The 27,932-nt window shown below is 35.6% G+C and overlaps 3 protein-coding genes across 4 annotated transcripts in view; 1 reads left to right on the top strand and 2 right to left on the bottom strand.

Moving 5' to 3' along the window:
• LOC114941807 (uncharacterized) overlaps positions 1–27,932 on the top strand; it is a 95,389-nt gene that overhangs the window by 60,443 nt on the left and 7,014 nt on the right. For both annotated transcript variants that reach the window (XM_029316946.2, XM_029316945.2), the window contains 2 exons: positions 25,198–25,444; positions 26,751–27,562. In XM_029316946.2, the coding sequence (XP_029172779.1) occupies positions 25,277–25,444; positions 26,751–27,562 (980 nt within the window). In that variant the 5' untranslated portion in view covers positions 25,198–25,276. The remainder of the gene's footprint in view (positions 1–25,197; positions 25,445–26,750; positions 27,563–27,932) is intronic.
• On the bottom strand, positions 11,972–15,069 carry LOC114941760 (outer dynein arm-docking complex subunit 4). The gene is made up of 4 exons (XM_085484398.1): positions 14,912–15,069; positions 13,878–14,515; positions 12,731–13,042; positions 11,972–12,306 (listed from the first exon to the last, which is right to left on the bottom strand). Exons 2-4 carry the CDS (start codon positions 14,431–14,433, stop codon positions 11,972–11,974), a joined length of 1,203 nt encoding a protein of 400 aa, XP_085340524.1. The 5' UTR covers positions 14,434–14,515; positions 14,912–15,069.
• LOC114941759 (outer dynein arm-docking complex subunit 4-like) lies at positions 18,640–23,890 on the bottom strand. Its single transcript, XM_029316867.2, has 6 exons — positions 23,656–23,890; positions 22,605–22,886; positions 21,550–21,973; positions 21,117–21,380; positions 20,392–20,662; positions 18,640–19,288 (listed from the first exon to the last, which is right to left on the bottom strand). Exons 1-6 carry the CDS (start codon positions 23,888–23,890, stop codon positions 18,932–18,934), a joined length of 1,833 nt encoding a protein of 610 aa, XP_029172700.2. The 3' UTR covers positions 18,640–18,931.

Raw genomic sequence — 27,932 nt, 5'->3', positions numbered from 1 at the left:
TGTGCAAAACGGGAGAAAAGAATTGATGACAATTATCTTTTCTTTTCTCGTTAAAATTCATTGTAATTCATTACTGTAATTCACATCACTAATGTTTTATATCATACCCCGCGGCTGAGGTAAATACTGGCATTTGAGCGGAGAAAAGCTTTAATAAATTTGTTCATTTTCTTTACTTAACGTTTCTTATTCGATTGCACTTTTTTGCCGTAGCTAATTGCGAATGTAAATAAGGGTCCGGTGTGTTGACGTCAAAAGCGAGGCAGAATGTTCACACAGGCATATTGCTTTCGCAAATAAGTTGAATCGTAATTGCGAATATAAACAATGGATCGTTTGTTCAATACTTGGCGGGATAATTGCTCATTTAGGCGACGTATCGATTATACAATTATCCAGTCATGTTTGATGCTTTATAGCTACTAGTTAATTGAATTTCCCTCGCGATATCATTAAGAATTTATTTTCGCGGCGAAAATAATTTTTTTCTCGAATAATGTTTCCCTCGCAGCTTTTATGCAAAACCAGACATAAAAAAAAATAAATAAAAAAACTACGGCGATGTTTCCGTCCGGAAGATATGAGAGCGCGGTCATATACCTCTATGTATCATACGATATATAAAACATCTTATCCTCGAGCCGCGGTTGTTTAAAACGTATACTGTGCATTTTATAATAGTAATTTATTATAAAGTTCGAAAATAACACGCAATGCATGGACACGTCACTAGCGAGTTACGAAAATTATTGCCTCTCACGTATCATATGAGACTTTTGCCAAAGGGATGGATCTTATGCATATAAATCATCAGATCTTCTAAATATAAATCTTTCTCTATGAGATCTCTTCCTTACAAAGAAACGCGATTTTACAAATATAGCAGTCTATGTATGTTAGAAACACACGTTTCACTGAAAACGGAAGTTGTATTGCGTAATAAAATTTATAAAGTGTATAAACACAAATCAAATTATCATGTCGCTTCTCGACAGATTAAAAAAACGGATATTTTTTTTCAGATTATATCTATAATATTTATATTTAAAAAATATATATTTTTACATAGAGAGAGAATAATTTTGAAAAAATATTCGACTGTGATAAAAATTTTAACGATGGAAGAAAATTATTTGGAAAATGCGTAAAAATCCGAAAAGCCTTTTTAGAAATTGTGCGACCTATCGATCATTTCACTAAATTCGAAACACGGACGCGGAGGCGCACTATATTTATTAATTGAATTCGCGCTTGTGCGTGCTAAATTAAACGTCATAATAAAATTACGTCAAAATTCAAAACGGAACGATGCGCGCACCTATAACTCATTTTCAGCAATAATTCAATGCTAACATTATTTTTCTCCTTCGGCTCTCAAACAAATCTTTCGGTCGTGAGAAAAATGAAATGTCTCAACTTGTATTATTTGAAAATCCACATTTAGTGACAATGTTTTTTAAAGGACGTCGGAGAACTTATAGTTCTCCATAAAGAATTACGTCACGTCTGAACTTGATGAATTAACTTTATATTATTTTTAACTTTAGCCCGATCTACTAGAATATATAAGTGCGTTTTATAAAAGCAGAGATATGCATTTCAGAACTTTACTTTGCGAGGCAGGGTACATGTCGTGTAAACTGACATGCGTAAACGGCCATAATCACGGATCAATGATGCGCTTATATCTTCTTTTCCGCCTTTCTCACGTTACACCAAGCATTTTATTAATATCCGCACGCCAGAGAGATTGTTTATCATAGCTCACGGATATCGCGTCGCCGTTATTAATAGTAATATTTTCTACGGAGACAACGAATGTGTGTGTGATGGAATAAAGGATCGACTTGTGCGGCGAAATAATAAAGGAAGGTAATAAAAGCCGCGAAACGACTTGGTACATTTTGCGGTTTATGTAATTTTTCAAGTATCTCGCAACACGTTCTTTAAAAGTACGTATAATTCGCATCGTTGAGCAATATGTACCATCCGATGTCTGGGAATACCTAAATTCAATATATTACATGCCCCTGTAGAATGTATGCCCCTTTCTATTATACATAATCTTCCGTCATAATTCTCTTGTGATTCAGGAAGCGCATATGCACTTTATTTTTCCTAATATATTATTTAAGCTGTCTTTTTTAAGCACTTTTGCTGAATAATTGAAAAAATTGAAGTATATGTAGATTGAATTTTCTAATTGAATTGGAATAAGTTCATTTAAAAAGCTTTTTGTATTGTGTATATTGGTAGGATAAAGTAACGAGATAGAAATATTGCGACATGTTAAATATTTGAAAAGTACATTTAAATAGCCGAAAATGTATCTCTGAGTATATTTACGAAATAAGAGCTTAACTGGCAGTAAAGGTTTTATGCTAAAGAAAAAGATTAAAAAATTGTGTGTGTGGGAGGGAGGAGGATAGATCGGAATATGTCGAAAAGCAATCCAATCTTGATTATACGAGTCTCTTTTTTGCAAGAAAATATTTTAGATGCATAAAGCGAATGCATAACCACAGGAAAGAATATAGGTCAAATTTTACGAAAATCGAGTCGTGTTTTCTATATCCTCACCACATTGAATATTTCTGATAGCGATATCGTATCTTTAATATTAGTCGATAATTGAACGGCAACTTTGAATAGAAAGTATCGGAACATTTTATTGTGGTCAATAGTTACATAAAAAATATTTGACATACTTTCATAATTAAATTTATTATGTTTATTTAAAAAAACAACATTTAAAAAAATAATAAAGATAACAAAATTTTTTTATTTAAAATATGTTTATATTTGTATCACAAATTTAAATAATCAAAATAGTTTATATTGAATATATAACTTGCAAGTAGGAACAATGGTCTCCGCGAAATGATATTCCAAGCATTGACACTATCTTTCGAGTTATCGATAATGGTTTTCAATTCGTAAACGATCGATGGAACATTTAGGCTCGATAGGACGTTACGTCATCTTCCGATCCTTTGGTTTTCATATTTTCCTATCCCTTCTGACGGAGCGGAAGTGCCAACTCTAGTCGACCTATTTTTCTGGATATACAAGAAAAATACGCGTTATTCACGAAAATCCGTATTCGCGGAGCATGGATGACTTTCTATGTATGCGCCGATATTTATGTAAATAAAAAAATGGAAGATACGATATTCTCTAAGAAATTGAGAAAAAGAGAGAGAGGGAGAGAGAGAGAGAGCGAGCGAGAGAGCAACAGCAATGTGCATGCCTCACTGAAGTATTACACATGAGATCGATTGCCTTGACAAAAGTGACGTCTCGTATCTATTGATATAGTACTCCCGATGGATCGAACAGGCCATGTGTGAGGAAAACTTGGGATACATTTTGCATTGCAAATACGTGCGCATTGTATATCGGGATAAAACGTTGAAATATTCGAACACACGTTTCGCTGAACGATGCGATGCGTCTGAACGCAGGATGCGCCCGATGATTTATGGCTTATTAGATCGTCGCGAGAATTAACGATGGCGTTCAAACAGTTTGCGTAAGTCAGTATAACGTTTTATCGTAATTACTGCGATATAGAAAAAAATAAACGATATTTGTCTGCATAATGTGATTAATAATCGTAACTGATGTGTCCGCAATTGCTAGACGACTTCGTATTAAATTATCGCACAAATAAGGATCGATTTCGCTCGTATTGCGTCCTTTCGTATTTTATTATACATTTATTCCATTCGATGATTGTAGTCGAATAATGTTGAAGCTTTTTCTATAAGCAATATTAGTCTTTCCGTCTCGGCTAATGGCGATTGAAAATCTCAGAAGGGATCACCGGCATTGCAATTTATTTCATGTTTGCCTCGCTTTTCTTCTTGTTCTCTTCACGGTGGAATGCTAACGGAATAACTCTTACAACGCTTCCGTCTGCTCTTTGTATTTCTTTTTAAGGCCAATCTCCGGTTCCAAGATTTTCCGCCAATACTGATTTCTGTCGGGGAAAATTAATATCGATTTTCACTTGTTTCGCGCCGATCAGGGCGTATTTTTCTCTCTTCGCCAACCACAAAAGTCGGCCATCGCTGTTACCTTTTGACCGATATTTTTCAAATTTATCAACTCTAATTAGAGCTCAATATCGACGACATTAATTTAGGGATATAATTATGCATATATATTTTTAATTTGATTTTTTTCCTATTTTTTATTGCAGAATTCTTATTTCTGGAAAATTATTTTCACGTACAAATGATCTCTTTGTCACGGTTTCAATTTTTAAATTTATAATTATACATTAAAGTATTATATAGGTTTCGCGACTTGATTATGTCTGCTTTAACTCAAATACGCGTTACTCAGCTTCTTATCTCACTTGATGATGCGCAGACGAGTGGTTGCGAGACGCCGGCACATAAATCTCTAATGCGACTGAATCTGCGAACCAACCAGAATTCGTTAGCTCTTCTCTCGCGGCTGTCTTTAATGATGCACGCGGATGCCCTGATTTCATAGATCTCTTTACCAGAACGAAATGTATTACCGACGTTATTTGAATTTCACGATCCAATAATCGGAAGAATATGCAGCATTTGCAAAAAAAAAAACTTTTGATGCAAAAATTACATTTAATGCGTGCAAATAGAAACGATTATACAACCCATATTCCATATTCTAACACGAGTACGTGTTTCTTTTACTCCGGCATAATAAAGATAGAAACACGACATTCTCGTCGACGGCGAAAAGTATTGTTTTTTGTTGAGAAACTCGGCAACTTTATAAATGCGACATTTAAATGCGGTAAATGCAAGTAAATACGAACAGAGCTAAAGCAAATTGGGACATATACTATATATTATATGTGTATAACAGGTATACAAGGTGTCCGGTAACTAACGGACCAATGATTAAGAGCGGATTCTCTGGCCAATTTGGAGACGATTTTTCCTTAGCAAAAATGTTGAGAAGTCAATAATTTTCGAGTTATAAGCGATTGAAAAAAATTGGTTTTTTGAAAACTAAACGTTTTGGAGTTAAAAGTCTAACACATTTACATTCTTCAGTTAATTTCAGGTAGAGTTTACTATAATAAAATTTTAATTTGAGGCTTAGTTATAAAGATACATAATGACAAATATTGGAAGGTTGTAAAAAATGATGAGCTTTTTCGACATTTTTGCTGAGGAAAAATCGTTCCCAAATTGACCAAAGAATTCACTTGTAATCGTTGATCCGTTAGTTACCGGACACCCTGTATATATATTTTTTTATTGTACATAACAGATGGCTCGAAAATATAATAGAAAAGCTGGATTACCTATATATATTCAAGCCTGACAGGATCAAGCAAATATCAGTTAGATGCGTGAGAGACTGAGAACCGAAGAAACGAGACATTCTCGTGGCGGATTTTCCGACGATATCGACTTGGGAAGTTTCTTCCTACTCACTTTGCTGATCTTTCTCTTTTATCGAAGAAACGACGACGGTGAAACTTTCTCCCCCTTTCCACTCCGTACAACCTCATAAATCCCGACAAACATCTCCCATTATCAAGAAACGCTGGACGTCTTCGAAGGCGAAGTATACACGTTGCATATAGCTCTTTCGTGAAAGATCCACTACCTACGTGTATTTCTAGGATGACACTTTGAAAAATGGTTGCTGCATCTTTGGCGATACCGATTTATACGAGGTAATACACGAGCAATGTGCGGAGAGATGCAACAATGTGGATTTTTCTGAAGAACAATACATCTCGCGATACATAAGACGGACGATATTTGATGTACAAGTATTTTTAAAAAATAAGACACGAGATTTAAATTTCAAAATATTCTCTAACGAATAGTATAAATATTTGATATAATCGAGCTTCAAATATACCTGAGTTTATTCGAGATATTCGAGTATCTGTAGTGCTGTTTGCAGGGATTATTCAAATATTCAGAGCCTCCCACGCTTTCTCGCGGTGCGACACGTCCAACATTTTCGTGCAATTTTGCTCCTTCTCGATTTTTATTTAACTACAGCACCAGGGACAGGTTATTCGGTGACAATTTTACAAACTGAGAGAGAGAGAGAGAGAGAACCGGCTCGTCCAGGGGAGCACTTTGCTCAAGCGGTCGATCAAGCCACAGTGAACGTAGTTCGTACATAGTTTGGATTCCTGTAAATTACTGCCGCCGCGAAGGAGAAACCCTTCATTCATGCATTAGCGAGGAGATGGATTTAGTCAAACCGTTTGACTGAGCGATTAACGAAGATTACGAAGTTAATAGCGTTACTACAATCGAGTCATCTAACAATTGTTATCTCTGAAAACTGTGTGTGTGTGTGTTTTTGAAAGCTACGAAAATTATTACAATTTCCAATTATTTTAATTTTTAAATCAGAATTTGCAAAATTGTTACCTAATATTCTGCGCGAAATAATATTGTTAAAAAATTAAGCGATAACAGTGATTAAATATATTTTGTACAAAACGCGAAGGAAATTAATTTACGAAATTTAACTAATTATTTGAAAATAATATTAATCTCTTTCTCTCTCTCTTTCAAATTTCTATATTGCGGCAAGTTAATTGTCAGCATTGCGGTTACAAAAACATCGCACTTTGAATTTATAAATTTTCTACAATTTATAAAATTCCAGAGTCTTGCGGCTTATTTGCGTACAAAATGAGTAGAGCGCAGTTCGATTTTGTGACAGCTCGTGAATAATCGTCAGATCACCCTACACGATCGAGGCTTATCGCCTGGGTTTTTCGATTCGAGACGCTTCGTTGATCGAAATTATACTTTTAGGGTCTATGCAGAGTCTTACGGAGCGAAGAGGATCATTTTTTGCCATCTTAATTTAAATCGCGTCAATTATATCCGGCGTTTCCACGATAGTAGCTATAAATCAAAATTATTTAACGCAATCAACAATGAATTTTATCCGACTGACTGCGAGTTCATTTATATTTCTGATAGCGATGAGCCACGGATTCAATCGATCGCGATTATTATATTTTGATGACTTTCGCCAATTCCCGTTTATCCTCGAGTTAAACTAAATTAATCGTTCCCATCTTTCTACTTTCTAAATTTGATTTAAAATAATGAATGCTTCTCCATCTTTTCTATTTCTTCTACGAGATTTTGATAGCTTCAATAAATTTATCGTCTCATAAGTTTTGTAGAGAAAAAAGAGAAGTTTCTTTTAGACTTTATAGATTTCATATATACAATTTTTATAAATCTCGAATATGATATTCTTGATTTCTTTCAACAATATTATTTCACATGAAAGGTATAAAAGTCATGACATCACACAAATTCATCAATCGCGTTTAATGACTTTGTCATGTTATCCGCGTAGTTGTTTGAATTGAAAAGCGAATTGAATGGCTCCGATCAATTTTACATTTTCCACTACAAACTGCGAACAGAAATGCGCAAAACGAGTGCAGCATGCAGAAATAACTTTTAGTTACTGTCTTTGAATACGAAAAATCAAATTTTAAATGCGAAGAAGATATCATTATAGTTATTGATAACGATGATCGTGTGTCTTGATGGCTTTATTTAATTAATAATGTAATAAATAAAACTGCTTTTCTACACTTTTTTTCAAGCGCCTGGAGTGTTTTAAATGATAAGAATAACTGTGTTGTGTAGAGTCCGTTATTTAATTGAAAGCTCTGATTTATAGCCGAGATTTTCCTGAAATCATCGTTTTTGCGAAGCTTATTAAAATCTTTGCGTTGTTCTTTTTAAAACGAACTTTCTAAGAGTCGTTAATAAGTAATGGATGTCTGACCACATCATATTCTTTTCCACTTGTTTAACTCTGACATGACTTCATATGAATTGATACGAATCCATTATCTTTTTTCTTAATAATTCCTATTATGATATAACGAGATCTCTTACCTTCTGTAATGCGACAATGATTAAAGTCTTTAATTGAGCTGTCGGATGGAGCAATGATAAAGATTATTAATGTTATATATTCGGGCATAGCACTTTGCTCTCGCGGATTCTACCTTTCTTCGTTTTATCGAAGTTGTAGCATGCGCTCGGCGACCGGCGCATCGTCAAAAAAATCGATTTAGCTACCGCGAAGTCTTCTATCTTCCCCCGTGGAAGTCGTAGATAAGAGCAGTGGGTAACGTTTCGAAAAGCTGACGTAGAAACCACGGATGAATTATTTGAACGCCAAACTTAAGCGGCAGATTTCGTCGATCTATCGCGCTTCTGTTTTTTTTACGTTCCATTTAATCTGTATTCGCGACCCAGTCGCGATAACGCTCGTGCAACTTTAATACGGTCAATATATACCGTAAAAAAACCCCCGTTGGAATTATTGATTATGTTACATCTATTGAAATATATATGTGTGCGCGTTTTGTTTGTTATTCGTTTATTTTGTAATATAATACTGCGATATACGATTACATTTCATTGGTTTATTTTATAAAAAATGTCTAGAACATAACAGTGATCATTTGTTCACTCACTTTGTTCATACGATCTTTTTTTGTTTTATTTCAAGTTGTTTTTATTATATAATCGAATATCCAAAATGCTTGCAAAATGTATAACATGTTACATATAGTAACGGATATCTATCGGATGTAGTATTTATTTACCTGTAATATTTGCATTGTAATCACAACTCACATGCGGCGATAACAAAAGTAAAAAAAAGAGGAAAATAGAAAATAAAAATAGTTTGGACTGCGCATAGATATCTTGACAATGGAATACGACCAGTGTAGAAACTCATTTTATACGATATTTTTTTCCGCAAAATAAAAATGGAGTTACAAAAATTTGAGTAATATTTTTGTAAATCTAGATTTTTAGTATAACTTGTACAACTTTTTGGTGGATGGAAAATATATTTTAGCTAAAATTCGTTGTCAATCTTATGTATAGAGTACATGCAGTCGAGCAAATCGATAAAACGATGCTCAAGACGGCTGGATAATCACACAGTGGCATTCTATTTAATTCTGGTCGAAAACTTTAAATATTTTTCCGCTATTTTTAATGCTATTTTATATTATCAAAGCGGTTTACTTAAATGGATTTTAAAAAACTCGCAGCCAACAAAGAGCTGTAATAATTTCTTTTCGTTCGAGGCTCCAAGGCACAATACACGTCCATTGTTCTTTACGAATGTGATTAAATTCCGTCTGAACGAGTTAACAAGAAACTCGGAATTTAAGTTCGAGAAACATACTGTGTAAGAAGACGCATCTCGCGGAGTTTCAAGAGTTAAAGTTGGAGAGGTGGTCTTAACCGCGTTTGCGAGATGAAGCCGAGTAGTTCGTTTTTCTCGTCAAATTATCTCATGTTGCCCCGTTTGCTGCGATGAAATTCGAGGGAAAGTGTTTGCGAAGAAAAATCAGTTGATTAAATTCCATATGTGAAGAACATAGGTCAGCCTAACTGGGGTTTAGAATAAAGCGGCCAATTTTAATAAAGATCTGTTATATTGTTGAATTAGCGGATCTAGTGAGTGAAATCAAGGCGAGGAAAATGGGAACCCTCTTTCGATGGATTGCCCTTCTCAAATAATTTGTCGACACTCAAATGAAATTGTTTTAAACGAAATTCCGATAGATAACGTGTACGTGCATTCATTCGTAATTAGGAACGGTCGAATTAAATTTACACTGCGAATCGTGCAAATATAAGAAACTTTATAGTCTAGGAAGATAAAAGCGTTATGTTTTTCCGAGCAAAAATACGAGGCAAAACCATATCCTGTATTTTCTCCGTTCAAATTATTGTCGGTTTTTACTACCGCGTTTGCCTCATACTTCGCCTCATACTTTATCCGAAATTTATTGCGTCATCGTTTTGCCGTGGCACGTAAGCAGTAAGTTTACTTTTGCAGATATTAAACGCGCTATTCCTCGTATGTTTTCACAATATTTGCTATAAGTGGCAAAACTCCTTTAACTTCGAATATAGGCAAGAGGATTCTGTAAACGAACGTTTTGCGTTTATTAATTATTTCTTTAAATGTATAGTTCCTATAACTAAAAGCAATAGCAATTACCCCACTTTGTTCATATAATCCATTATCTTTTTTTTTCTCCCTTAGTCAAGACGAGTCACGCGAAAACCAAGACGTTGCTATTTTCTTTGCACATACGAGTTGAATAACAACGATCGTGTTTCTTGTCTATAAAGTGGATTCTTTTTCACTGTTTCTTTCTTTTTTTTCTTTTTCCATTATGTGCTTCTTTCCATTTCCTAGAAATACAGTTTTATACAAGCGAAAGATATACAAGTGCTCCAGAACCGCCATCCTCATTTTTGATGATGATTTTTTCGAGTAAATTTTCTTCTCTGTTTCTTTTGTGTCTTTTTATCTTTCTTTAAAATTTTTTTATATTTCAAAATTTTATCGCAATTTTTATACAATCATTCTTAATTATTTACGCGTTCACATTTCTTTTTTTCTATTTAATTTTATTTAATATTATTAAATTTTGATTGATTTTCTCGAAATATTTGATCTTATTAGATTATATTTTTTATATTACAATAACTGAAACATTTTTATGCGATAAAAATACACATGATGCTAGAATTCCATTTAGGTTCGAAATGTCAATTTCTGGAAAATAATTATACGATATTTCGAAATGTGCACTTTTAGTCGCAACCTGAAACAGCAATTGAGAAGTTGCAATCGTGATTCCGCACATTGTAGATTCTCGTGTGTCACAACTTATTTTCCTCACCATCTTGGCAGCTCGACAAAGAGGCCTCTGCCGAGAACACATAGGTAGCTCAACAGGTAGCTTTGAGAACTCCGCGTCCTTCTCTCTTCTTTTCTATATTTTTCTGCCATTCTTTCATATTTTACTATGCTATACTCTGGCGAGCTGTCACGCCTACACGCGTGAATTGCTCTTCGAGGTTGATACTTTCCATGCCGCTACACCCTTTGACATCGAATTTGATTGAATTTTGGCGCCGCGTATATCTATCCACGAGCGCGATAAACGCGTTTAAGTAAACTCATTCATGTTGGTTTATCGCATCACCACGATCATTTTGCATTTAGCTACTCTTTGGGTATCAATTTTCGATGCATTAACGGTAGCGCGATTTGAGGTAAAAGAACATTTATCTGAATATTTGTATATACATATAATATCTGTATATGTAAAGAATTTCTTTTTCATTTTTAGTGAAATTAATAACGTGGAAAATGAGATATTTATAATTTTATTCTACGATATATAATTATAACATCAATATTTATTGCTTTCGAGACAATTTTTTTCTTTCTTTTCATTTTATTTTTCCTGAAAGAGTTCAAACTGATACTTAACCGTAATTGCAAATAGTTAACGAAACAAAAAGATTATTTACCAACTCATCAGCTAAATTAATTTGGATATTAAGTTTCCAGTCAAAATTATACTGCTTCGAGGACAGGAATATCGAGAAAAAGCTAATTATCATCGTACTTCATTAATGACTCTCAACAATTCATTCGACGTTCGCTGATGCAATTATATGAACGATATACCTCGAACCAGTAAACAAAGCTTGAGTAGATGCAAACATTGGACGGACGCTCTGTAATTAGACGCGGTTTGCAGATATGAAAAAATGCACAAACAATGTGTTGCCACGATTCATTAACAGCAAGTCACAAATTGCGCGATTTTAATTCATCTCTAATTTATTAGATTGCGAATTTTGAAGATTACATTAGAAGAAATAGAAACTTGAGACTTTTTTATCATTCTTAAATCGCTTCGTGCTCGTAATGACGTTTGCCTTCTCTTTTCTACTCTTCGTTGTAACGTAATTTTAAACTCTCCTTAGTTTTAGCAAGTTTAACTTCGTACGGGTACTGAATCGAAAAATATCTCGCGGAAATATTTCTCTTCGTTGTCCTGCTCGTATTTTGCAAGATCCGTAGCGAGATTCGAATGACAGCGTTTTAATGCCTCCTGTCAAAGGTTACATCGTCCATCATCGCAGGATTTCGTGACCCTGAATGTCTTGCATCCAACTCGTTCACCACTTGTCCCGACATTACTGGAACACGTTTCGATTGATTGTCTTAAAGAGGGTGTTTTCTCTTTGTCGATGAAATGCCCGGACTCTATGTAACACGTTCTGAAGGTTGTATGTGACTCGCGTGATAAAAGTTCCCCCAGTTCATCGTTGTATATTCCGTCGAGCTTGCCTTGACTCGAGACGTCCGTTTGCGATTCGATCACGTACGTCAGATTAGTTCTTTTGCTCCTGAAAGATCTCGCACTGCCCAACGAACCTGACTCGTCATCTGCATTAATATTTTCCATTGAACTTTGAGTTTTCTGTTTTCATTCAAGTAATGTATATTTTGAAAAGAAACGCGCGATATATAAAATAAAATAAATTTAATATCTTATTTCATTTAAAAAAAAAAATAAATAAAAAATATGTTTATATTAACCTTATAGAATAATATGACGAGTTTTAAAATTTCATATAAAAGTCAGCTTACACATTCAAAAAAAAAAAAACAGAATTCAATATTTTTATACTTCTTCAAATAAACATATTTTTCAGTTTTTCGTACGCGTTATTTTTTTTTAATCAACAGGTCCATCAATGGATTGTTTTTACGCCTAATATTTTTAAAAATAAAAAATGTTAATATAACATTTTTCTAAGTACAGATAGCTCGATGTCTCTCTATATATGTCTAAAGAGATCTCTGATACCTATTTGATGCCGATCGAGGATTTCGCCGTCCAGGCAATCGGAATAAAAGGATGGTATTAAAGCGTCGTCGCTGTCCGACATCCTCCTAATTCCCCAAGTTTTTATCGCTCTGTTACCCTCGGAGAGTCCAGTCTCATTGCTCCGTGGCGATAACCTTCGAGGAGCACCCTTTAAGCATTGATCCTCGCCGAACGTGACTTGGCGCAGAGCGCGAGTCAGCTGTTCGATTAAATCTCGGATGTAAGACAGCGTTGGGGTGTCACCCACTTCCTCGCAGATCTTCGTAGCGATTCGCAGCTCCTCGAGTGCCTCTGTGTAAAGCGGAGCTCATCTTAGGGGTAGTCATGCACGGGGATCTCTTTCCATAATTTTGCATTCACATACATAAATTCATGCTAGTTTACGCGAACGGATCTATCCGCTTCTTACATATATAAATTACTGCGCGAAATCAGTGAAGCTGTTTGAAATTGGATTTAGATTTTAAGATATTTCAAAGTATACGCGTTATACTGTATATTACATCTTTTTCCACAATTTTGCGAAACGAACAAGTCTGAACAAAATTTACCTTACTGATAGTGTGAACATCCGTACATATTTTTAAATTCTAAAAATCACATCTTATTGTTAGAGATTATTTGACGTTCTTACGACGGTCTACATTTTGATAATCTTTCGCAGACATAGCGCAATAAAAAATGCCTTGTAATAAAAATGTCGACGTATATACATGACAATATATAGAACATACAGAGGAAAGCGTTATATTTTTCACTCTGCTTCTCTCTTTTCGTTTCTCTCGTTTTTTTGCAGCTCAACCAGACATTTTAGCTATCTTTTTCGCGCTCAGTTCAAATGACGTAAAATTGTGGAAAATTGCACGCTATATTTACGAAGATTTAAAAATGACGCGGAGTAATGTTGTATTCTGTGAAAAAAGTCTGTCGAAAGAAGGTTAAATGATTGATTGGTTTTAAAGTCTTCGCTAAAAAATGTCGGGAGAATAGAACGGGGGTATTTGGCCGCGACACGTCACACAATTTTCGCAAGGAGGATTTTGCGAGAGAAAATTCGTTCGGCCGAGAGAAATTCAGTTGGGAAGAAGAGGACTCGGGGCGACAGGTTGAGAAATGGAGTCATCACCGGCGAAACGACCCAACGTCGCCAGGCACTGCGCCCGTAGTAGACCGGCATGGAAGGTCCACTTGTTCGAGCTCGCCTCCATCGCACATTCCCGGCACTGCGACGCCTTGCGCAACGCCTCGGCGTACTTCCCTGTCTCCAAATGGCAGCGTCCGATCTCGTGGTGCAGCCAGGCTCGCGGCACCGGATGATCGATGTGGATCGACAGATTTTCCCAGGCACGAGCGGCCGCCCCCAGATGACCGAAGCTGAGATGTACCTTGCCGAGAGTCACGAGAGCTTCCGACAGGAGAACGATGTTCTTGCTGCCCTTCGATAGACGCACCAGCTTGGCGACGTTGCTGCAAGCTCGATCGTGCCTTCCCAGGGCTACGTGGATCAGGGATAAATATCGGTACGCTGGGATCGCGTATCGACGAGGATCTTCCAGACCGGACGAAAACGTTAGCAGATCCTCGGCGAATCTCAAGGAAGTCTTTATCTTGCCGGCGTTGAAATTTGCTTCCAAAGCCTTTAGCATCGCGCTGGCACGATTATTTATGTGCTTCAGTATCATTCTGGATCGAGTCAGTTGAGAGGTCAACGATCCTGGCGCGCAGGAAGCTTTCCGGGAGAGTTTCTTGCTCGTGTCGAGATATCTGAAGAAAAATCGAAACATCTTCTCTTTGAAATGTTGAGACTTGATATATAATATCGAAATTTCGAGTTGTCAAGAGTGAAGACCTTTTAGCGAATTCAATTTCTAAAGGGCAATTAAATAATGCAATCACATCGCGCTGTTAAATTAAAGTGGATTTTTTCCTATTTTCATAAGAACTTTAATATTTTAATTATAATTTTAGATTTTATTTTGAGATGTAGGAAATTTCTAAGAAAGAGAGATTTAATCTTGAAAACTCAGCTTCAGAGTCTTTCAAGAATCTTTCAAGTTATTAAAATTATTAGTGATGTAGTTGGATCTCATTGCGCGCGAGAATTTTGCATGGTGTGGATTCTGATTTAGGTAGTTAGAAACAAGTTAATTCTACACTTACTTGGGGATATCAGAATTAATCGATAGATTATTACAAGACTTCGAAACATCGCGTGCTTTGAGCGTCGACCTATTAGAAACCGAGGTCACCTTCGAGATTGCATCGTGTCTCGTACTGACCGATAGCCCGACCAGGCTCTTCTCCGGATTATTCCACGAGTTTATCGTGGCCGCGGTGCGTCGGGCCGCCACACTGTGGCTGCTGTCATGTGGACACACAGTGGCTGCTCGATGATACAGCACTAATGCCGATTCGTATTCGCCACTGTGTGATTTATACAGGCGAAATTTTAACTTCTCATTCTGCATTCTCTTTGTCAAGCATTTATTGTTAATCTTTTACGTTCACGTACAGATCGAGTAATATAATATTTAAGCTCATAAAAATTTATTTATAAATAAATTATTCATAAATATTGTCATATTAAAGTAGAATTAATATTTCATATAAATATACATATATGCATAAACGTATAAAATAAAGCATATTATATATGCATATATAATTTATATATATATATATATATATTAAATATATCAACATATTTAAAATATAATTTAATAAACACACTTGATCGTTCTTCGCAAAAACCGAATTTTTTCTTGAAAATAGCAGAACTATAGCATTAACAATTATAAGATAATAAAAAAATATTTTTTGTCTTTAAAAGGTAAATTAAATCGCAGGCTATTTGAACATTTTTCTAGACAAAAATATATATATTTTTTATTTATTTCTTTGTAGAATTAAATGGTCATGGTTAGCCGCAAAAACTAAACATCGGCCATTTGAAAAGCGATATTCTCATCGAATGTTCTTTCAAAGAAGTGATGTATTGGCAACATTTCCGATATTCCCCATGACCTATTTCTCTCAGCGGCCGAAATACTTGTATTGTACTTTAGTGACAATAATAATAGGTTGCTTTTTTGTAGTAAATGTTAAATTTGAAATGATACGGTAAAATATTAATAGTTTTTATCGATAATAAATTTATCTTCCTATATCTTTCACATAATTCGATAAAAAGCTTTTGCAACTTAACACAAACAACAATAATATAAAAGTATTAATCGAATGAATGCTTTAAGTCATTAATTGATTCAAATGCACTTGAGAAATGTTTCTAATATATTTAAAATAAAAATGTTTAAACTTTTTATATAAAAACTTTTTCATTTCGCTTATACGTATGTATTATACATGTCGATCAATCTATATCCGTTTAAAATATTGACATTTTTGACGTAACTTAGATAATAGGATTCATGCATCCAGATCAAATTTCCAGTTGAAAATTACAAACGTCAAAGCAGCACAATAGGCTTTCCTGTCTTATTGTTACATTGTATTCGCGGTTCGATACAATCGAACATCCTTTTATACAACGACATAAAAATGTTATTAGGAAAGCGGTTAATTTAAATTTCCATCGTTATAAAAAAAAAGGCAGTTAATGCATTTTTAATGTAACCCTAAAAATGCCGATCCACCTTGGAATTATCCAACGTGGACTCTCGAGACTAGCGTCACGCTCGCGTCAAATTACCCGAGCTAATCGAAAGTTATATGAAGCGGGACATAAGATTATAATAGCGTCCCAGCCACTTAATATCCATTAAACAGATATTGATTAACTTATACCGTTGATACAAATCGTCCGCTTGACGATGCAGAGCTTGGGCATACTGCCGGTTATTTTCCCGCGACAACTTCGACACGCTCGGCTTTATCTGAAGACGCGCACGACTCTCCGCATTCTCCACAGTCCGTTTGGTAACATCGAGATCGCATGTATTAAGCTCCCATCTGCCAGAAGTAGCCATTCATACCGTCAGTTAAGCTTCTCTTCGAGCGGAGATATCTGCGATTTGTCTTTCAGCCGGAAGTAACTTCCGCAACCAATTTCGCTCATTCAAATCGATTCCTCGTGTAATATACAAACTATATACTACATGTATAATATACTTACGATACAAATAATTAAAATAAAAATTATTGTATTTAATTTTTATGCTTATTATATTAAAATAATTAATTTTTTAAATTAAGTATCTTCTAATTTAAGAAGAAAAGAAAGATAAATAAAATATTTTGCATAGAAAGATGATTTTATAAAACATCATTTTTCAACATGTATATTTTTTAAAAATGTAAATACAATTTGTCTAAAAGAGACAAATAATTTTTGTAAGAAGAAGCTAAAGGAGATATACATCACGAAGACTAGTATATCTTAAGAAGACTCTCTATAAATATTACTTCTATAAAAATACATACTTTGTATACAAGAAATAATCTATCTTCGTAAATTTCTTGTGCGTAAAGCACATTACATAGCACCTCGCTTTTCGAGTGATCTAAGCAAGCTATCCATCTTGCGTTATTTTTGACGCGCAGCTTCAGAAAAATGCAACACACAAGATGTGTGACATTGTTCTCGTATATCGGTCAAGTGTCAAATCTTCATATCAGAAATATGTATGAAGGCGTTTATTGAATTCCGAAATATACGATTATAAAAATACGTTATCTATGTCACAAGTGTTTATTAAAAAAAAATATATATATTACGTAAAATTTTCTCTCTCTCTTCCTCGCTGGCTCAATCAATTATTATATTGTTTCCACGAGCGCGGTTGCTAATTAATTACTGTCGCCAATTAACAGCCGGTGTACCGTTACGATAAAATGTTACTGGAGAACTTTCTCGAATGAGAAACGGGGAAACAGAAAAGGGAGTGGGACTGGAATTTCAGGCGGTGATAATGACTGAAAAAAAGAAATAAAGGCAAGGAGGGTTGAATCCGGAGTGTCGGCGCGGTAAAGAGATTTCCGCTACGACGCTTCCGGTAACTCTCCGGCCAGAAAGTTGCTCACCTCGGGTTGAAGAGGCGCGATGTCGTTATTGGAAAACGACCGTATGCCACGGCGAAATGGGCTTCGCCAGATTGGAATGCGAAGATAATGGGAGACGGCGCGGTGATGCATGGCGAACAAAAAGAGAAGTCATTACATATGCGATCATGATTAAAGTATCAGTCGTAGTAATGAGCTGCGACATCGGTCTAGAATTCTTAATTACGTGGTGGTGGCGCCATAATGTATCCGGAACCCAGGAATATTTATTCGACACTTTATTTTCGTTTTTTAAATTTGCGATTGAAATTTACAAATTAATTACTGAAAAAGAAATTTACTGAATTCGTATAAGTATTTATTTCAATACTGCCCAAGGAATTATTTATTTGGAACTAATAATATTGATTTGAAAAATATTTATTTGATATAAGATAAAATCCTTTTCAAAACAAATAAATATTTAGTTATTTCAAATAAATGATTCATTTGGCAATATTCAAATAAATATTTATTAATTTAGTCATTTTTTCAGTGTAGATACATTTATTTTTGAGAATATTAAAGAGTAGGCATATATATATTAAATATGGCAATTTAACAAAAGAATTATTATTTCTGATTTTTTTAAACTCTGATACTAATTCCGGCATCCAAATTTTTTCAGCACATAATAATTTGAGAAATTTATGATTGAAATTGAAAAAAAAAACTATTTTAATAAATGAACTTTATAAAAATTATAACTCCAATACCTATATGCAATGTGTTAAAAAATTTCATTGCAATCAAAGTTATATATGTTATCAAGACTTTATTCTTAAAAGAAATTTGTGTCAATTAATAAGACATTCATGATTCATAGAGAAATGATGTTGTATACAAATCAACAGAGTAGAACTTAAAAATACGGGATTCTTGAAATATAAATTGTCTTGTGAAAAAATAAATACTCGTAAATATACAATTTGCTCGACAAAATCCATAGTTTTGAATAGCAAAGTGACCATTGGAATGAATTAACAATAGCAATGGTTGATCGTCTTTTATTAGCAAGAGTCTGTATCTCGATTATCGAGACGACAATTTGCCTCGTAGTTAATAATGCCGCGCGAACAATGCAACGAAAATATTGGCATTTTCTCGGGACGAGAAGCTCGATCATTTGAATTCTTCGAAATTCACGAAGCCCGCTCGCTTGTAAGTCGGGGCGTGCTGCTTCAGCAGAGCGATCCTGGCGTTCCTTTCCGGGTCCTTCGGCGGGCTGGGCAATATGGTCCTTCGTACGGAGGGCATTTTAAACTTCCGATCGATCGGCTTGCAGCCTGGCATGATGGAGAGTCGTCTCTCGGCAGGCACGACGTCCATACGCCTCCACAGAAAGTCCACTTCTCCTTTCATCTCCTTCGGCATCAGCTCGAGGATAAGCTGCTGCCTGGCAGCGACGTCGTCAAAGTCGCCGATACGCTCCACGTCCAGCTCGTCCACCGCTTTTATGGCCCTTTCATAAAAATCCATCTGCCGGAAAAGATCGATTCTTGAATTAACCGCGGCTCTTTCTAAATGAGGAATCCCTTTACCCGTACATTCCTGGCCCGTTCTATTGTGTCGCGTTGCAGAGAGAACTGCTCTCGATGGAACACAAAAAAAAGGAATCCTTGATTCAAGTATATTTTTATTCTTGAACGCTATTTGATTGATTTAAGCATAGAATGCTCTTTGTAATCACAAATTTTTATTTGCCTTAATAATAAATAAGTTTGTGTAAAGTAGATTTTATCCTTAAGATATATTCTTGTTTTAAAAATCGCATATGGTAAAAACAAACTTACAATTAGTCACATTTGAACTAAGAATTATTATATATATTTGAAAGTACCGCTTATATCCGATGCACACTTGTCACTTGTCCTTGCAATATTTATAAGTAAATTTCAGCTTCAACCAAGAATATTTTGCACTTTGTTTTAAAGATAAATTATCTTTTATCCAAAATTATTTATATTTGGCGCTATTATAAAGATAAAATATACTTGAATCAAGGCATATTTGCATTCTCTCAAGGATACTGTTTTTTCTGTGAAGAAAGAGTCTGTTTTTACAAAGAGAAGTCGTTTTGAAAATGTCTTCGACGTGGAAAAAACAGAAATTCCTAGCGTTTCGAGTAAAACGAATCGCAGAAAGAGCTTCTTTAATGATCATTAACATATTTAAAGAGATGTAACAAAAGTGCGCGAAACTGTACCGGGAAAAATAATTTTTCCCTCCATTATAACAGAGACATAACTGTGAGTCGTGATAACGCTTGGATGAATATAATTTGCGAACTATGCTCGACATCGTCCATTAAAAAATTCAAATCGCGAAGATGCGCGTTGACCCAAAGAGAGGAAACATTAATGCAAATTGCGAAAGATTGCGAGCGAGTAAAGACCTCTTCGAGATACGGCTTCGATTTTATTCGCCGGTCGCCGATATTTTTTTACACGCGCGCCGCCAACTAATTTTAAAGTATGTAATATGTAATATGGGTATATCGATCGGTGGAATAAATTCGACCGCAAAGTGGTGACACTGTTACGAGCGCGTGTTATCGTAAAAATGTGGCTTTTTATTTTTACCAGATAATCGATACCGAGTTTTCTGGCGCACGCGAGCGCTAAAACCGCTGCTTCTCTCGCCTCGTTCCGATTATTCTGATGAATCTCGAGTCGCAGGATCAGATGATCGATGTTCAGGACCCACTGCTCGCAGGCCGCTTCCTGCGCAATGTCGCGGCCCTTCTTCGCGTAGAATCTGGCCAGGTCGAAGCGATGAATGTCGATGAGAAACTTGCAAAATTCATGATGCAGCCAGGCGAGTTCGAGAGGCGCGGATCCCATGGCTAATCTCCTGTTCCCCAGATTGCAAATATTCAAAATATTTTTGGGATATCAATCAATTGAATGGAAATTATATTGTAGCGAATTAATTTCGCGTACATAATTATAATCAGAAATTTTACGCATAAATTATATCTATTTATATATGATGTTCATAAATATTATATTGCGTACAATTGTATAAATCATTATTATAATTATGTGTGCTCTAAATGGAGGGATAGAGAGCAAATGTATTATTTTTAAAAGGAATATAAACTTGTGAAAAAATATATGTCGATAGAATGTTGAAATGAAATATAGAAAAATAAACAATTAATAATGAAATTCTACAGTAAATAAAATATCAGCGTTTCATGCACACATTATTATTCTATTCGTATATGAAACATGCAAAGAATTTATCGGGTATTCTAATATATTCTCTTCAAAAGGAGAGCTGCTTATGAATGAATTACACATACCTGCGAAATATCTTGAGCGTCTCCTTCGGACTCACAGTCGGCATCCACGCAAGATCGCTATCTCGAGGCAATATTGCAACTCGTATTCCCAAGTGATGCTTCAAGTATCTCATCTGTAGTTCCTCGTTGTCCAGACATGTCAAATTACGCGTGTCGATATATACCCACGCTACCATTTTATATAGTGCGTCCAGACACTTTTGCTTCAGCGGAAACATCTTGTTCGAGTACGAATCGAATTTATTTTTTATACGATCGACGAGTCTGATGAAAAGAAACCAGACGGAATTTTGTAAATTCAATTACAAAGTTTTATCAAAGCTTTGTAAATATAAAATTTCATAGAGAATATATTCCGATTTAAACAAAGGAAATCACGTTCGAAATATTACAAGTATATCCACAATTCGTTGAATGATTTAGATGCCATTACTTGAAGAAGGTGGGATAATCCTTGTCGAGCCTTGCGACGTGTAGGCGGTGCAACAGCAAATTCGCTTCTATGACGATGATATTCCTGCGCAATTTTCGCTCGCGTTCAATCATCATTTTATGCCCTTTCGGCATCTGCCGCTGAAAGAGCAGAATGTAGAGCGGTCGTCTCATCCGTAGAAATTCCCGCAGGTTCATCGCGTTCCGATGACACGTGCTCGCGAGAGCGAGCAGCTCGGCAGTCGAGCTCTTACTAGGCGAAACCATGATTTCCGGATGGCTTACAATCTTCTCGAGAAAATCCTTATCGCTCGTCAAGTAACCTATATCCATTTTTACTATGATACGCTGCAATCTGTTCATCCGCGCTTGTCGCTGCACCTCCGGATCGTTTACTTTAAATCTTGCCTCATCCTCGTCGATACCTACGATTAGAACCAATCTACATCCGCTACGTAATCGACAAACAACTTGATAAATAATTTTTATAGCAGCATTTCAAGCTCTAATATTCTATAACAAATTTGTTAAACGAGGATGTAATATTATAGTATTGAAAAATGTTGACCTCATATACTTATCTCATTATTACTTGGATACAATCGACAAACAACTTGATAAATAATTTTTTATAGCAGCATTTCAAGCTGATATTCTATAATAAATTTTTTAAAAAAGGATGTAATATTATAGTATATTGAAAAATATTAACCTCGTATACTTATTTCATTATTACTTGGATGTAATCGACAAACAACTTGATAAATAATTTTTATAGCAGCATTTCAAGCTAATATTTTATAATAAATTTGTTAAAAAAAGGAAGGTAATGTAGTATTGAAAAATATTGACTTCACATATTTACTTATCTCATTATTAATTAATTGGATTAATTTGACAAATGGTACAAGATTTGAGAAGAAGCAAAATAGTCGCTTTATTCCATCGAGAAAGTTGAATATCTTCTCGCAAAAGTCATTGAACGCTATTCTACTCGTACTATTTTCTCACCTTATCGTCGCTCAGCGAGATTTGTTCTAAGCATCCGATACACACCTTCTAGCTCGTCTTCCTCTCCCTCAAGCTTGCCAATCAGGCGCTCACGGTGCTCGCACAATCGTCGTATCCACGGATACAGCAGCAGAAGCGCCACGGGCGATGTATTTTGGCCGATGCAATCTTCGATGGTCTCGTTCGCCAGATAGACGCCGTGCTCGAAGGTCATTCCGTACCTTCGTCGTCGCATACCTTCGTACGCGTGAACCAGGCTGAGGCTAAACTCACCGATCTGGAAAAGCGTCTCCATCCGTATCTGCCGCGCTTTGTAATGACCGGGATCTGCAGCCGAGATACGAACGCAGAGATCAAGCGCTCGCTGGTTTATCGAACGGATTAAACGATGCTACGCTTAAAGGGAATTTTTTCTCGCACGGTTCTTTAGATAGGATATTATTCGATATTGGATATAATTACACTGTTCAACTAAAAATGATTTCTCGGAACGAGACTAGTCGTTTCTTATAGTTTTTTGGATGCTGAATACGAATCTAGTTTCCAAATTGCTCCATCACGTCACATTTAAGAAAGTTTTAATTAAAGTTGCAAAAAAGGGCTTTATTTTCTCGAACTTCGTTATATTATAACTATAATATGCTAGACGTGCTAGAGAAGTTTTATTGCAATCAAAATAAAGTATATTGCAGCTATATAACATAAAATTCATGAAAATAGCCCTTTTTGCAACTTTAATTAAAAATTTTTCAAAATTGTGACGCGATGGAATAATTTGGAAAGCAGATTCGTATTCAGCATCCAAAAAATATAAGAAACGATTAGTCTCGTTACAGGTAATTGTTTTTATTAAACAGTGTTATTCATAGATTTAACATGGAACGAGATGTAAGGCAGAATTCTGAATAAATTGAATAAGATGAGTATATTACGATTATAAACGTAAAAAGAAATAAAATAAATAGAAAGTTGATAATGAGAATAATTATGATAAAACATATAAAGCAATTTAATAATTATGATACAAGAAAATGTGGAAACCCTCAGCATTTATGCCGTTTTAACATTTTACTTGATCAATTTCTTGCTATTGTACCTATTTTTAGACATTTCTCCGACAATTTTTCCGCGTCAACGTATCTTGTGTGTTTGATGAGAGTTCTACAGAGACCGATTAACGTTCTAAGATCCTCAGCCGTTTTAGATGCCTTTTCGAAATAATCTATGGCTATGGGGTATCTGTCCAGACTAGCCAGTCGATAGCCCCATTCACGATAAAGAATGGCTTCCCTGAAGACTTCGGGAGCTTCTTCCTTCTTCGGCGCTGACATGACGATTTATTGAATTCTTTCAAGAAGAAAAAGACGTAATTCTTGTATATATACATCACCGAAAATTAATATTATCCCATCGAAGAATGGCGATTCGAAGTAGAGCGAAACAAATATCAGAAACTTACCTTTTCTCTGTTATAAACAATAAATTTGTTTAATTAAGAAATATCGAGAAAATAATTATATCTAAATATCTTATACGTTTAATTTTCACATGGTTGCTTTTTTTATGTAATTAATATGTTTTCACTCATATTATCGTAGTTCCCCCTAGATATGTCACAAATTTTTGACATTATGTGACATCCAAACATGGATAGAATATATTGTATGAAGATAGATGAATACGAGCGAAAATACACAAAGGATATACGATACAATTCCGATTCTCGCTAGATTCCAAAATGTAGTTCAGCGTAGAATGTAATTTCATACAAAGCAAAGTGTGTTAAATTTAATTTAATTTTACATATTTACGGATCGACATCACTATATAGTACAGATAAAATATCACAGTATATCAGATACAACTATTTAATGACTTTTATATTAAATCGACTAGTTATGTTATTAAAACATGGCAAAATATTTGAAATTATGATTATTTCTTTTCACGTGCAAAAAATATACATGTCACTCTCAAAGCAAAATTTAAAACGCGTATTTGCAATGATGTCGTTTTTAGAAGGCAACGTTAAAGATAGTTGCTACTCGCAGAATCAGGTCGCTTTTCTCCGTACTTTTCTCCTCGCTTTTCCTTCATTGAAAAACCACGTTGGATCGAATCTCGTTCTCTCCACCTTGGAATTTCAATACCGGAACGCGTTATACGCGATGACAATTAATACCACAAAGGCTACTACGTGCAGTATTTAGGAATAAGAACAGATTACAACTACGGACTAATTCTCGAAAACTGCGAGGAAACTCGGGTACAAGAATTTTTTAGTTACCGTACTTTAAATCTCAAAGAGAATATTCGACCGAATATTTTACATTTCCGAGATTCTGCGATATTTATAAAGATTATTAAATAAAATGTTAATTATCACGTTAGACGTCGTTAATTATTCTAAAAAAATATGCAAGACTAAAAAAATGTTGAACAAGTTTTTAAAGAAGAGCATTCGAAACACAAGAACGTTTTTTTTCTTTTAAAGGTTGTATAAATTCATTTTTATCATTATATATATATATATATTTTTTATTTTACTTTATTTTATTTCATTTTATTTAACAATATAATCTATCGTAAAACTTACGATTATTATCATTGTAATTGACAGAAGATATTACACTTTCAGAGTTCCACAAATCGATCAAGACACGAATCCTTCTTGTAAACGCGGACCATCGGGTTAGAGGTGTCCTCGAGATGCGGTGATGGCTTTGTTGTATAGGTTCGCGCAGCTGCACGATCGCAGTGGCACGCGGGTCTTCTCCTTCGTCGTCACTAGGACCGTCGTGCGCGATCCTGATAGGGACGTCACGAGTAAGGAACTAGTATGCGGTTTCCAGAGATGGGCCGTCGCTTTCTCGCGCGGGGAAAAGGTAACGCGATCTATATTTTTACAAATTTCTAATTAATAATAATAAAGGATATTAGGAAGAATTTTTATTTTCCCTATACGTGGATAACTATTATTAAGAGTTTAACAAGGCTCTGTAATATAATAAATTTTAAGTGTAAGACAGGCAATAAGAGCCAAATCGCGGATGACAGTGCGTTATCCCAACGAAACTAAATTTTTTCGTTAGAATTAAATACCTGTGCACAAGGCACCAAATTTTACTAGGTCACGGCCAAGATTTAAAATTGGAATAATCTCTACAAGAGTTGGTAAGAGCAGTCGCCCGGAAAGTGAAAGACGCGGGTTCGATTCCCGCTTCAGCGACTTTTCGGACCTATATTTTTCGCGCCTATTTCTCCATATGTAAGTTTCGAGATTAATTTATATATGGAACTTAGTGATCTTAAACCAAGAGTTACAGATCCGAATAATTAATTTTTCGTGCTTTGGCTCTGTTGGCCGATTTAAAAAAAAAACATCATATTTATATTCTTAATATTGAGAGCCGATAAAAATATTTCTTTCTGACTCTACAAGAGATTTAATTCCATACATCCCCTGTTCCCTTCTAAGGAAATAAATGCGAGAGAAAAATCTTGGCCGTGACCAAGTAAAATTTGGTGCCTTGTGCACAGGTATTTAATTCTAACAAAAATATTTAGTTGGGATAACGCACTGTCATCCGCGATTTGGCTCTTATTGCCTGTCTTACACTTGAAATTTATATAACTATTATTTTAAATCAGTTTGATCTTCTTATTAATTTGAAAAATATATATTTATAATATACAGAACGTCCCATAGGAAATTGCTGAAACTAATCAGCTGTCATTTTTTAATGCATACAGCTATTGAGAAAACGAGAATTATGTTGGAAAGAGAAAAGTCCGCAGTTTTTAATGGATGTAAATAAAATGTTTGTATACCAGTTTATTTTATTGATAAAAAGTAATGAAAAAAGTGCCAATAATTATATAAACTAATGATAAATGTTTCCAACAGTGCCAGATTTAATAGCAGCTATTAAAAGAATCGTCAATAACATTAAAAGCGACATGTTAGAAAAAGTTTTTACGTGGTGGGTTTTATACGGTGCGCACTTTGAACATATTTATCATTACAGTTTACACATATGCGTGATTATTAATACTTTTTTCATTATTTTTCTTCAATCACTTTCCTCTCTTCAACATAATTTTGGTTTTCTCTATTTCCTATGAGACACTCCGTACGATATAAAAATAAACAGCGAATCTCGCTATTATCCAGTCTTTCATCTCTTCAAGGTCCTGGGCGTGTACCTGGTATGGCGTGGCGCGTCAAGAAACCTCCGCGTCTACGTGGACTTCACGTTCACGCTGCTGAACCGAGAACATTTCTCCATGAACGAAAGCTTCTCCGGGAAGCGTGTCAAGTTCACTTACGAGGCGCCTGCTCAGGGCAACCGCAGTTACATCGCGGTGGCGGATCTCTACAGCCGTAATTTCGCCGATACAAACGGCGAGTTCCAGTTGGAGCTGTCCATGGCGAACGTGCGGACGGTGTACATGACCGAGGTCAGAATGCCGACGTCGGTATTCTCGGCCGGCCAGACGAAGCCGAGCAAGCTGGAGACCGACTACTTCGCGTTCGGCGGTTTCGATTGGAATCTGGTCATCTATCCGCACGGCAAGGACGCGGACAGTTCCCGCGGCCAGGACAGCCGCGTGAGCGTTTATCTCATGAGGTTGTCGGGCTTCGATCACCGATGCAGGGTGAGGTACAGCCTGGCTCTCGGCGAGAGCGATCGACGAATCGACTCGGGACAGATCGAGGACATCTCCGATGCAGCGGAAGGCTGCGGCTTCGGCTGGCACACGCGGGTCAGGTGGTCCGATATCGCGCACAAGGGCACGCTTCGCGTGTCGCTCGAGATGCTCGAGGCAAGGACCATCTGCGAGATCGCGGTGCAGGCCTTGGGCTCGTCGGTCCTGCCCGCTGCGCCGTGCTACGATCGCGACAAACAGGCCTGGGCCATCCGCGCCGATCTCAACTCGGATACCGTTAGACTGCACTTGGTGTACAAAGACATCCACAACGTGCCGAGGAATCATTTAAAGTATTAATCTTTTCGTTATAATTTATCATCTATCTCAAACTGACGTACGATAATCAATTTCAGCATTCAGCAAAAACATTGCACAGAAAAAAAGGAATCCTTGATTCAAGTATATTTTTATTCTCGAACGCTATTTGATTGATTTAAGCATAGAATGCTTTTTGTAATTACAAATTTTCATTTGCCTTAATAATAAATAAGTTTGTGTGAAGTATATTTTATCCTTAAGATATATTCTTGTTTTAAAAATCGCATATGGTAAAAACAAACTTAGTCACATTTGAACTAAGAATTATTATATATACTTGAAAGTACCGCTTATATCCGATCCTCACTTGTCACTTGTCCTTGCAATATTTATAATTTCAGC

The sequence above is a fragment of the Nylanderia fulva genome, unplaced genomic scaffold (genome assembly GCF_048542155.1).
Source record: "Nylanderia fulva isolate GAGA-0341 unplaced genomic scaffold, ASM4854215v1 Scaffold3, whole genome shotgun sequence".
NCBI lineage: Eukaryota > Metazoa > Arthropoda > Insecta > Hymenoptera > Formicidae > Nylanderia > Nylanderia fulva.
This window is presented reverse-complemented; position numbering and strand designations above follow the sequence as displayed.

Excerpts from the sequence above, each read along its gene's own strand:
- LOC114941759 (XM_029316867.2), bottom strand. The coding sequence starts at position 23,890 with ATGTCAGCGCCGAAGAAGGAAGAAGCTCCCGAAGTCTTCAGGGAAGCC. Across the intron at positions 22,887-23,655 it reads GGAGAAATGTCTAAAAATAG|ATCCCGGTCATTACAAAGCG; the intron begins GTACAATAGCAA and ends TCTCGGCTGCAG. Across the intron at positions 21,974-22,604 it reads AGAGGAAGACGAGCTAGAAG|GTATCGACGAGGATGAGGCA; the intron begins GTGTGTATCGGA and ends TTCTAATCGTAG.
- LOC114941760 (XM_085484398.1), bottom strand. The coding sequence starts at position 14,433 with ATGATACTGAAGCACATAAATAATCGTGCCAGCGCGATGCTAAAGGCT. Across the intron at positions 13,043-13,877 it reads GACGTTGGGTCGTTTCGCCG|AGGCACTCGAGGAGCTGCGA; the intron begins GTGATGACTCCA and ends CGCTTTACACAG. Across the intron at positions 12,307-12,730 it reads CCTCGATCGGCATCAAATAG|ATGACGAGTCAGGTTCGTTG; the intron begins GTATCAGAGATC and ends ATATTAATGCAG.